This window comes from Salminus brasiliensis, chromosome 19 (assembly GCF_030463535.1).
Source record: "Salminus brasiliensis chromosome 19, fSalBra1.hap2, whole genome shotgun sequence".
NCBI classification, from domain to species: Eukaryota; Metazoa; Chordata; class Actinopteri; order Characiformes; family Bryconidae; genus Salminus; species Salminus brasiliensis.
Window position 1 is genome coordinate 16,541,280 of NC_132896.1, and position 13,077 is coordinate 16,554,356.

The following is a 13,077-nucleotide window of genomic DNA, read 5'->3' on the forward strand; positions in this document are numbered from 1 at the left end:
AAAGTGTGATGTGGTTTGTAAACCCTGTTAAAATCGCAGTCTCAATTAATAAAGCTGCTAATTCATGTAATTATCTAATCATCTAATCACGCGTGGCTGCACTATATCAGGCTAATAGGGGCCAGCAGCTTCAGGTAATGTTCACATCAACCATCAAAATAGTGGGTAAATGTGCTGGTAGTGATTCTGAGTGTGAAATGATCCTCAGGTTTTCCGCACAACTGTCTCTTTAGAGTTCACTCAGACTGGTGCAATAATAATAATAATAATAATAATAATAATAGGTTTTGCTCTGTACAGTGAAATGTGTCCTCCGCATTTAACCCATCTGTGGTAGTGAACACACACACACACACACACACACACACACTAGTGAACTAGGGGCAGTGAGTACACACACACACCCAGAGCGGTGGGCAGCCAACTCCAGCGCCCAGGGAGCAGAGAGGGTAAAGGGCCTTGCTCAAGGGCCCAACAGTGGCAGCTTGCCGAGCCCGGGAATCGAACCCACAACCTTGTTATCGATAGCCCACCACTCTAACCGCTGAGCCACCACTGCCCCTTAACAATAATAATAATAATAATATTATCCAGTGACAGACAGTTCTGGCGACAGCTAAGATGTAGTTGATGAGAAAGGGTCAACAGGGATTGCTGGAGCTGACAGAAAGGCTACAGTAGCTCAGATAACCACTCTGTACAGTTGTGTGAACAGAAAAGCATCTCAGAATCCACATGCTGAAACTCGAGGTGGATGGGCTACAACAGCGAAGACCTCGTCAGGTCCCACATCTGTCAGTCTAGAACAGAAGGCTGAAGCTGCAGTGGGCATTGCGGCACACAGCAGCAAGTGTGTGATGCAAATCCGTCAGCATGATTTCAACCAGAATCTCAAAGGAATGCTTTTCAACATCTTGTGGAACTCATGACATGAAAAATTTAGGCTTTTTGAGAGCAAAAGGAGGCCAACGTAAAACTTCTAAAAGTGTTACAACAAGTATTTTATTTAAAGATATGCCGATGTTAGTAAAGAGTATATTGTTTTGCAATTAACCTTTGCAGTGCATTTGCAATGGATCATATCTAGCGACTTTTAAAGGGATTGAACATTTTTGCAAGGCACTGTTTCCATCTTAAAGGCACAGTAACAAAAACACTGTAAGAGGTAAAGAAAGGAAGTGGCTTCTTATACAAACTATAAAATGTCAGTAACTATAACTATGTATTTGTTTATATACTGTTTATTATTATAGGTAGATATTATATTAGAATTATAGTATAATTCAGCTTAGATGCAAAATGACATTATACTGCAAATTATGACCACAGGGGGTGTGGATATCACACAGATCAGCTCTTTCATTTTGATTGCATGTATATATTTATATGCGTAGAGTGCAGTATACTGTCATTTTATCATTTATATATATTGTATAGTTAAATATCCGGGTTGGTGTATTATTGGGGTTGGTGGGGCTATTCTTTGGTAATAGAAGTTTGTAGTAACACTTTTAGTCCACCGACAGGCCATAGACTTTTAAGGGGTTAAAATGGTTCTACAGCGCCCCCCACAATTATTGGCACCCCTGGTTGGCACCCCATTTTATTACAGAAACATAATTTCACACTAAGAATTTGAGAAATATATAACCTTTCAGTAAATTAAAAACTTTACTAACTTTAATTAGTAATTAATCACTTCCTGTTTTCCTGGGGTTTAAATATGATGTGACACAGAGGCATATTTCTCTTGTCCACTCTGTAACATGGGAAAGACAAGCAAGACAAAAAGCCTGGACAAGGATGTAAGTGTATCCTGCCACCACGCACAGTGAGGAGGATGGTAAGAGTAAAAAGTTCTCCAAAGGTCACTGTTGGAGAACTGCATCAAAGAGTAGCATCTTGGGGTCATAAAATCTCCATAACAACCATCAGGCGCTATCTACATGCCAACAAGCTGTTTGGGAGGCATGCACAGAAAAAGCCTTTTCCTACTTACAAGAATAAATGTAAACGTCTGGAGCTTGCAAAGCGGTACTGGGAGTTTAACTGGGACCATGTGCTTTGGTCAGATGAGACCAAGATAGAGCTTTTTGGCAACAAACACTCTAAGTGGGTCTGGCGTAACACAAAAGATGAGTACGCTGAAAAGCACCTCATGCCCACTGTGAAGTATGGGGGCGAGTTGGTGATGCTGTGGGCCTGTTACTTCTCCAAAAGCCCCGAGAACCTTGTCAGGGTGCATGGCATCATGAACTCTTTAAAATACCAGGACATTTTAAATCAAAATCTGGTGGCCTCTACCCGAAAGCTGAGGATGGGTTGTCACTGGGTCTTGCAGCAAGATAATGACCCTAAACATGTGGCCAAATCTACACAAAAATGGTTCACCAGGCACAAAAGGAAGCTCCTTTCATGGTCATCTCAGTCTCCAGACCTTGAGTAGATGATTCATTTAAATGTGAGGTGAGCTGAAGAGGAGAGTACATAGGAGAGGACACTCTTGTGAAATGTTATAGGAGAAAATGAAATGCTGTCTTGTTGGTAAAAGGGGGTTGTACAAAGTATTAACATCAGGGTGCCAATAATTGTGGCATATATGATTTCATGTAAATTATTTCTTATGTGGAAATTGTTTTCCCATTTTTCCCCCTGAATAAATGCACTTAAATTAATGGAGCTGGATTTTTCCTTTTCTTTTTTTGTATTGTTGTTGTATATTATTTTCTTTAAATGAATTAACTAGAAGCCTAAGAACACATCTTAACAAGGGGTGTCAATAATTGTGGAGGGCACTTTATGTAGCACCAAATATGGTTCCAGGATCATCACGAGTCAAAGAACCTTTTTGTGTAGAGTGCAGTGTAAAGTGGGTCTTTTTGTTGCAGTAATTTCACATATCTATAAGAAAGCAGCATCAAAAAGAATCATCTACTCAATGGTGGAGTGCAACATTTTACTAAAGTTTACTGCAAATTATCAGTCACTGAACTAAGGTTGTAAGGTTAATGCATTTACAATTATTTCATTCATCAGTTGTTTAGTGTTTGTTTGCTGCATTTCCCCACTAATTTACAGTATGTTTTCTCCTACAGTGTAGGCTCAGTGTTGCTCTGCAGCAACAAGCCTATTGGAGGTAAAGCTCATGCAGCAGCTCGACACTGTTTTATACTATTGCCCCAAAGGGAACATCGCATACTGCATCAGTAATGCAGCTTAGGTAAGCAACTCGAGTTCAGCACCACGGACAGCTACAGGGACAGCGACGGGCCCCATTTAAAGTAGCCCAGCATGGTACTTTCTGCAAACAAATGGCAATATCTTCATCAGTATGCAATATTCCAGTGTAGGTTACTTAGGGAACAGAGGCAGGATGGGAGCAGACATGCCTGAAGCTGTTTATGAACATTACTTTCTCACCGCAATCCTTGCAAGTGCTGTTTTGATGGAGGTCCAAGTGTCCAGTCTTCGGTCTAAAATGATGATAAATTTGACACCAGGTTGCCGTGCTCTAAAGAAAACAGGAGCAGTGCATCATGCAACATATTAGAGCCACATCTTAACAGTACAGAAACAAGGAAAACTGCATGGTAGAGAGAAGGGATGAAGGGCATTTTGCATATACGGTTGGTTATTGATGTTATGATTAGTGCAAGAAGTAGTGAGAACAGTTTGAGAGGGGGGAGATGGTGTGGTTTTACGTGGACAGAATCTATAAGCTGGTGTTGCTATACTGCATTGCAGAGAGAGCGAGAGAGAGAGAGAGAGAGAGAGAGAGAGGGAGTGAGAGAGAGAGAGCAGGAGGATAAATCAGACACACACCGTGGGATCAATGTGAGGTACGTGAGGACTTTAGCCAGTGCCTCTTCTGGGATGTCACTGAAATCAGAGCATTCTGGGAGGGTGATGATGACGCTGGAGTCCTCGCCACGGCCCCCTGCAGAAACCACATTGCTGCATTAGTAGCCCCCCAGTGTGCACATATGCTGTAGATGTGGGTGACACTGCAGAAGGTTTGAACTGTAAATGAGCTCTATTATTATTACACAGCTGGTTGTCATGGATGTGCAGCAAAGCTCAAATGACAACAAGGCAGTAAAGCAACAGTTTGCGAGAAATCATATTTACACAATCGACCAGCTACACAACTGCAGTCCATCAGCCAAACAACATTAGGCCATATTCATAAAACTTCAATTAGCAGTAGTGTCATTGTAATACAGGTGTGGTGATGGTGGTCGTTCCCTCTGATGTCATTAGGTACATTTACATTTTTCCTATTACCCTTTGGTAATAAATGTATTACCCTTTGGTAATGAATGTACATTGGCATGCAAAAGTTTGGGCATATCTGATCCATTTTGCATGAATAACTAGGCCTGAAAAAGACACAGCTTTAAAAATTACGTTTTCTTTAATATTTAAAGAAATATGCTTTTTTCCCCATATTTCAACCGGAGGAGGATGGGTCCCCCTTCTGAGTCTTGGTTCCTCCCTAGGTTTTTGTATCCTCCAGTTCTGAGGAAGTTTTTCTTTGCCACTGTCTTTACCTCCGGTTTACTCACCGGGGGGTTAGGTTTTTATGTTTTGTTTATGTTTATGTCCTCTTACTGAGTCCTGTGACATTGGCAGCTGTAAAATGTGCAATACAAAAAAATTCCCTGTTTAAAAACTGAAAAAAATGAAAAAGGTCTGAAGGAAATATTTGTAGTTTGAGAGGCGTTCTTTTCATTAAATTCTGCACCCCTTTTTCTCCAAATATACCTCATTGCAGCCAAAATGCCTCTTTTCTTATTTTCATCAGGCCACAGGACTTGTTCCCAAAAGGCACCAATCTTGTTCAGATGTTGCTCTGGAAACTTCTTGATGCTGAATTTTGTAGTAAGGATGCAGAAAAGGCTTTTCTCAGATGACTCCTTAATGAAGGTTATATTTGTGCATTACTGCATAGAACAGTGCACTACCACTGGGGTGCCCAAACTTTTGCATGATGCTCCTTTCCTTTTATTTCACTCTAAGATTGTAGTAGAACAAAACATTTATATTCTCATTGCTTAAAATGTTGATATGTTGAATATATTTACAGACATTTTCACCTGGGGTGCCTGCCACCGTGACTAGTCCTCCTAGCACTAGCAATGCTCCCGACACTCGGAGGGTAAGGATATAACATATGTCTCCTCGAATGTCTCCTGGTATACATGCAAAGCCAGCAACCGCCTCTTTTCAAACTGCCGCATTGCCAGCTCCACCACACCAGCTAACAGACACCTGTTATCAGAATGATTACAGGAGAGTGCGGCCAATTGTGCTCTCAACGACTCTGGTCGTTGATGGCAAAGTGACAGGGCTCAGGATTCAAACGGGTGACCCCAAGGCCATAATCACTCGGCTACCCTGTAACACTACTTTTCTAATGTACTCATGTAATACAGCAGTGGTAAGGAGAGACTGGTGCAGTGATCACCACCATGGTAACTTTATGAATAGGACTGCATTACCGTGACACATGTTTATGAATCTGGCCCAGTGTGTCCAAAGTTTGCTTCTTTAGTTTTGCTTTATAGCAGCAAAGCTAATGTTGCTTACAAGTACTGAAGGTTTAATTGTCAAGACTGCCCACATAACATGTTAAAATCATGACACACATGCCTCAAAACTACAGATGTCTATTACACTTACTTATTTACTTAACTACTTTACTTTACCATACAGTCAATAAGTTACTTTACTTAACGTATTGACTGTATGGCACACTTTTATCTCTAAAAATGTACAAAAAAAAACTTTAGTAACCTTGTACACTGTTACAAATATAAGATACTCGAGGAACATTTGTAGGTTCTTCAGTTTGAAACTGTGGAAGAACCTCTAAAGGTTTTCTTGAGAAACCTTCAAGGAACCTTCTTCTTCTAAAAACCTTTTGTTTAAGGTTCTTTGTGGCACCTTAAGAGGTTCCTCCACAATTTCAAATTGAGGAACCTCCAAAAGTTCCTCAAGGATCTTCAACTCATCCAGTGCAACATTAAAGCAAACTTGAGACTCCAAACTCCATGTTTTGGCTGTTTGACTATATTTATGTTTAAGACCAAATTATCATTTGTACATAGATCTGATGATTTCTCGCCATAACATTGCTTTAACAGTCTCACTGCATTCAGCACATGAGAATTCTTCATCTTTCAATGAAGGGCATCATTATGAAATGGATCAATGAAGCACTAGAAAAAGCAAAGCTAAGCAATCCCTCACCTGAGAGATAAGCCACCTGTTTCTCAATATAGCCGGCCACCTCTTTCAAACTCACAGGGACCGTCACCTCTGAGGATAGAAAGAGACATGCAATGCAATTCTAGTCTCAGAACATTAGTGGTGCGGCCGTGGTGACAGTCATAACAAACTAATCCGGACATAATAAGGGTCTCTTCAGGTTAGTAACAATGCTAATCAATGTTCACATGGGAAAGCTACAACACAGTTTAAAACTGGCTGGTATAAAAGGTCATTGATGAGCTGGAGGAGATGAGTGTATCATAGTAAAGGTCTCTCTGAGGACATCTCACCATTTTGTAGTTGGCAACAGGCCTAAATAGAATACATTACACCCACATTACACAAGGGGAGGAGGGGACAGCGAAATATGCCCTCACCAGTGGCTAGGTTAGCCACAATGAGCTAATTAGCCAGATTAGCTAATTAAGGCCTGTAATGTAAAACAGTCTGATATAATGTGAGGGCATTCTGTCACTAATAGCTTTGTCTGGCTACAGGCTTTGGTTTGGAATTGTGGTGATTCCAGCTATGTAGCTTGTATAGTGCTAACTAACAAGCTAGCAGAGGAAAGTAATAAAGGTACCTGAAGTCCTGAATAACACATGGAGCAGTTTTCTACCACAGTTCAAACATAGCAAATCGAATATTATATTTTTAATATAGCTATGGCTTAAAAACCATCTTGTTACTCATTGTGTAGATGTGATCAAGGGCAGGGCACCAGATCACAATAATTTCTAAGGACAGTCTAATGGTGTTTGTGGCCTTGGAGGGGTGACATGTCAAGCAGAACTAAAAATTAAGGAGACCGTGCAAAAGAAAGTCTGTGAAACCGAATGGTGAAGCCAAAATATATGCAAATGAAAAGTCTGGAATGTGTACTTTAATTACGTATGATTGGTTTGATTTGAATTGTTAAATTGTAGAGTAGAGGGGCATATATCATACAGCCAAATATTTGTGTACACCCCTTCTAATGAAAGCTTTCAGCTTTTTCAAGTTGCAACCATTGCTACACACACCCAGCTTGTCTAGTCCCTGTCGAGAAGCATTACCAATAGAATAGGACTCTCTGGAGCAGACAAACATGAACCAATTGGTACCATGCTTAATGCCAGGTGTGGGCTAGAGAGGTGTAAAGCCCCCCAGCACTGAGCTGTGGAGCAGTGGAACTGTGTTCTCTGGAATAATGGTTCTTCGTTCAATACTTTTGGGATGAGATGATTATTTAACATCCTGACCTCACACTCTTGACGCTGAATGCACCAAACACTAGCTACTCAAATTGTAGACAGGTCCACTTGACAAAGCTGTTTTGTGAAGGGCTTTGGTCAGTAATGGACAAGTGTGGTAGTCTGCATGTAGAGTCTATGTAACAATATTCCTATTTTTATTTTTTTTTAACAAGCTCTATATTCATATAGCAAAGTGATGTCCTGGGAAAATAGCATACAATGTCTAGACTTTGGAATTTTTGAAAATGCCATTCATTTTCCCATAGAAAAACCCTGGGATGGTCTGGTGAGGTATGAAGGACTGTGAAACACTGCAGGCAGACAGACTCAGATACGAAGAGAAGTACATGTTATGTTTCATCAAGCATTAAGATGGATTAAAATTGTAAGTATAAAATCTACATGGACACAAATGTACAGCTTGATCAGATGAGCAGGTTACGATCTACTGAGTGAATCCTCTCAGGCATGCTAAGAACCTTTGCATGGTAATGAAATAGACCAATTGACTGCATGTCTGCAGAGCTGTTTGTGTGGCCTGCAGCCAAGGCCTCAGTACACCACAGCAAATGTGCAGTTGGTTTGTTGCCTTCCCCTGTGTTCCTCTGCGGCACTATGGGCCTACGGTAGCGGATGTGTTCAAATTACATGAGACATGAGCACGGGCTCTGTCTCTGTCTCCAGTGACCCAACAATACCGTGACTTCCTGCTCAGGTTTCAAAAGGAGAATTACTAGTACTAGCAGCAGTATAAGGATCATATAGGTATAGCTGATACTCCACTCTGTGACTGTGACAGGCATCTTTTATTAGCAAACCAGTGTCAAACTAAGCATCCGGGAGCATCCTCTCTGTTTTCTATTTTTTTTTTTTTTTTTTTGCATTTCTCTGGCCATTCGGCACAGTATACTATGTATAATGTATAACACATTAATATCAACAGTGAAATTTAATCTAGCTTGCAGAATCAAAACACTTATTGAGCGTGTCTATATTTTTACACTACTACAGAACAGTCAGCATATAAGCAGTAGGCTTATGCTACCATATCTATTAGCCCAAAGAGGATGTGCATTACACAGCAATTGTGCAAAAGATTTATGATGTGTGAATATGAATAATAAGTATGCAACTTTGGTTGGGGCGAAAAATTTCTTTTTTGGCTCAGAATGAAACACACTGATTTTCCTTTTTGTGGTGGGCTCATAAAAATAAATGATGAGCTCCACTCTGATTGGTTGGTTTACGTCACCACAGCGGCTCACTGGAGCCACGTAGCATAGCATAGTCTAGAATAGCTTTGTTTTTTAACACTGTAACAAGAACACTGGGATTATTTATCAGCGTCTTACTGGATACTGTGTTACCACATTGCCGTCTACTGGGTGTCACCTCATAGCATCCATTTATGTCCTTTAACCAGAAGAGTCTGGTGGAAATATGAATATTATTCAAAAATGGCTGTTAAAAGGGTTTTGCTAGCAGGCTGGGTGTGTGTAAATTCTGGGGGCTTAAATAAAATGAGTCAAGACTGTTGGAAATGCCCTGTTTTCCAGCTCTGTTTTGATTATGCCTGATTTTCCTTTTCAGTGAGTGACAACTACATTTGAGGTTCACAGTATGTCATCTCTACTCTCATTATTAAACTTTTCCATTCTAGGGCACGTTTAAGCAGTCACAGCCCTGCCCCCAGACAATCTAACTAGTTCATAATTAAACTCAAAATCCACAAAAACAGGCGCCAGTGTTTGAGAGTGTCTCAGAAACCTACTGCATGTGACTTATGGTGAAATAAGAACAAAATAAATACCAGGTTACACCAGCACATGCAGAAGATTCCTGTTTTTTAAAATGAGATTTCCAACTTAAACACCTTGGAGTTTTTAACAGAAAATGTAGTACTGCCAATTAACCCGTTTGTACCTCCCCCCAGCACTAGCAATGCTCCCGACACTCCAGACTTAAGACATATCTCCTCCAGTATATGCGAATCCAGCTTTTGTCCCTTTTCTAATTGCCACAGATGTGGCATTGCATGGCAGCCAACAAACACTCCAGCCAACAGACACCTGTGCTGGCCAACATTACTTCCAAAGTAATGAGGGGAGAGAGCGCGGTTAATTATGCTCTCTCTGACTTCGGCTGCTGATGGATTCAAACTAGCGACCCCCAGGGCTATAGTGGTAGCACATTAGACTACTGAGCAACTCGCAACCCTGAAAATTACCTTAGCCTTTTGCGGGCAGTTCTGTTATTCTGCTAATTGTCCGCATTTACAGTTTACAGAGGCATGGAGATCCGTGACAAAGGCACATAGGACTATAATAATAATTTAAAAATTAACAAAAACATGTAGAACATCAGTAATATCAGTTTTGATATTACTTTTTTGGTACATTTAAATCAAGTATTACTTCTGTACTTAATTCAAGGACAAATTTAAATAGACTTCTCTTATTAGAAGTCTATTACTCAAGCACTAGTGATTTCAACTTTGCCTTTTCCAATGAGATTTTAAAAGTAATAACATTTTTATTGCCTTTAATACAATATACGTTTATTAGCTTTCCCACAACACAGAACACATCTCTTTTATTTTATTTGATAGAGTGTGAAAACAGGTGGAACTCATTAACATATGGCTCTCGCTCGTAAATAATAAATGTTGGCTATTAAATTTGCAAGAGTGTCTAAGAGGTAAAGTCTTTTTTTGTGTGTACCAGGTTGCCAGACCAAGCTGAAAGCTTTGGCAGCACTAGTGGGGCACTGTGAATGAAGTAGCCTCATTAGAGCTGAATATTTCATGAGTTGTGAGATGTAGCTTACCTGGGGCTCCTCAGTGTTTTACTACAACCTGATAAGTTGTCAAGTTTGGGACATAGTAACTCATTCCTGTAAGCAGCTTCCAGTCTTGTAGAGTTCTAGCTGAGTTACAAGAGCATAACTCACACTCTGGCTTAACAGCAGCATCCAGTAATCAGTGGCTATTTTTCCCAAAAGACGCTAATGACCTTCTAAGCATCTAAGGAAAAGGTTTCATGTTCCATTTAAATATGAGAAACTCAAGCAGCACATGTTGAAGGAAAGGGGCTGTAAGGAAATATATGCAATGGCCTTTTAGGAGAACCTGGAATCATAGCTTTTTACCATTTACTAGTTCAGAAGATACACAATATGGACAAAGGTATTGGGACACCTACACATTACACATTCATATGCATTAATATGGAATTGGCCCACTCTTTGTTGCTCTAACAGCTACTCTTCTTTGCCCAATTATCCAGAAAATAATTTGTAAGGTCTGACTCTGATGTTGGACAAGGGGGCCTGGCTCATAATCTCCATTCTAGTTCATTCCAAAGGCGTTCAACAGGGTTGATGTCAGGGCTCTGTGTGGGCCAATGAAGTTCATTTGCACCAAACTTACCCAACCATGCCTTTACAGACTTGCTTTGTGCTTTATGCTTTGTGCACTGGGGCTCAGTCAGTCATGCTGGAACAGAAAAAGGCCTTCCCCAAACTGTTTCCACAAAGTTGGAAGTGTACAGTTGTCCAAAATGAAATCAGTGCAATCAACACCGTAGCTTTATCCCTCCTCCACCAAACTTCACAGTTGGCACAATGCAGACAGACAGGTAATGTAATCCTGCCATTCGCCAAACTCAGACTCAGTCCATCAGAATGCCAGATAGGAAAGTCCAGTGGCAATGTGCTTTACACCACTCCATCCGACATTTGGCATTGGGCTTGGTAATATAAGGCTTGTAAGCAGCTGATCGACCATGGAATCCCATGCTATGAAGCTCCCAACACACAGTTATTGTGCTGATGTCTGGAGTTGCTGATGTCCCTAAACGCTTCACACACAGTTGATGGTGGAATATCTAGGGGGGGGGGGGGGGTGTCCTATTACAGTAAGAGCTCTTTAGAACCACCTATTCTTGGTGTTCTTGATGTTGGTAAAGGACTGCATGGCCAGGCTTGATCTTCACACCTGCGGCAATGGGACTGAATGAATCACCCGAATTCCATAATCAAAAGGACCCAATACTTTGGTCAGTATAGTTGACTTTTTTGAAAACAACAAACACTTGTTTTCATTTTATTGTTTTATTAATAATTATTTCATTTATTTTAATGCTATGTAGAGCTTTTACAAGCATATATATATATTTCCCCCTTTTGTATATTAACGTTGGTTTCCTTTACATGATTAACATGTTTTTACATTTCCAGACTTTGTGTAACCACTTACTTTTAAAATCAGACTCAAAAACTCAAAAACTCAATCAGATAATCAATATGCCGTGTGTCAAAGCAGTAAAGCACTTTCACTCACAGTCTTTTAGTTTCTGTTATGTAGCTTAGATTCTATAGCCTATAAAGAGCAATTAGAATATTGAATATGACAGCTGTGGCTTTTATGTAATTTTTTACAGTAATGTATTTTGGGGTCTCCTCGTCTCTTCTGCTTACAGACACAGACATGCACAGACCTAGGTCTGTTCTGAGGCCAGCAGAAATGTGTACCAAAGAGGGATTTCAGTATTAAGGGGATTAGTGGCCTGAGCTTTTGTGGAGTAAATTTATTGAAAGAAAGTCTGTGCCTGTCCATCTGCGACTGTACGGTTGTAATTGCTTAATTTGATCTCCCATTTCATTTGATTGATGTCATCGTCCTGTACTTAGAATGACATTATTTTGAAATCAGAGAATAATCCAAATTAACTTTGCTTGTAGATTTGGGGGAGGCCATTGAATGACTTTTGAACTGCATCCTATAAGGCATCCTGATGATGAAGTCAATCAATTTATATCATAAAAATGAATGTGGGGCAAAGTTGATCAAGTTCATATTATCAACATTTTCCAAATAAGATCAGGCATCAGAGTATCAAATGATATTTAGGTATTGATGAAGTCATTAAACTCATGCATTAAACTCTCGAGACCTTGCATCCTCATATGGGGACATTACATTTCTACTTCTCTGCATCATGATACTTCATTTTTTTTAACTTTGACCCTTTGGTCTTTTACATTTTTTTGCAAAAACAACTGTCATGTACAAAGACCACGTTTAGTTTTTATATTTGTTAGGTCATACTAATCCCAAATTAAAAATGCACACCAAGCAAAAGTCCAGGTCTCAGGAGGTCTAAAAAGGTTAATAAAGCAAAGAATAGTTCTGCAAAAAAATCTAATTAACATGATTTATGTCCATCTGTCCATCGGCCAAGACATATACTTGTTACCTAGCCACGCCATTTTACTTACACTGTTATAAAAAGTAGCTTCTGAAAGATTTGTGAGGCAAATGCAGTAGGAATAATACAGATGAAATAAGCAACAGTCTAGTATTTGTAAGCAATTTTAGCCCAGCATCTCCCATTGAAAAGTAAAAAAAAAAAAAGCACACGTCAGAGATCAAAAATGTCTTGGCTGATTGACTGCATCTAGGATCAGTCATAAATCAAGTTTTGCTAAACAAATCCTTTACTTTTGCATTTCTAGTAATGCTGATAGCACTAAGCTAAAAAAAATGTATTAAGAATGTGAGGCAGCCGTT

General features: G+C 39.9%; 1 protein-coding gene across 2 annotated transcripts in view; it reads right to left on the reverse strand.

Moving 5' to 3' along the window:
- Nucleotides 1–13,077, reverse strand: part of mcf2a (MCF.2 cell line derived transforming sequence a) — a 51,087-nt gene that overhangs the window by 35,143 nt on the left and 2,867 nt on the right. For both annotated transcript variants that reach the window (XM_072662914.1, XM_072662915.1), the window contains exons 2-4: nucleotides 6,253–6,321; nucleotides 3,823–3,937; nucleotides 3,421–3,511 (exon numbers count right to left, since the gene is read on the reverse strand). In XM_072662914.1, coding sequence (XP_072519015.1) covers nucleotides 3,421–3,511; nucleotides 3,823–3,937; nucleotides 6,253–6,321 — 275 coding nt within the window. The remainder of the gene's footprint in view (nucleotides 1–3,420; nucleotides 3,512–3,822; nucleotides 3,938–6,252; nucleotides 6,322–13,077) is intronic.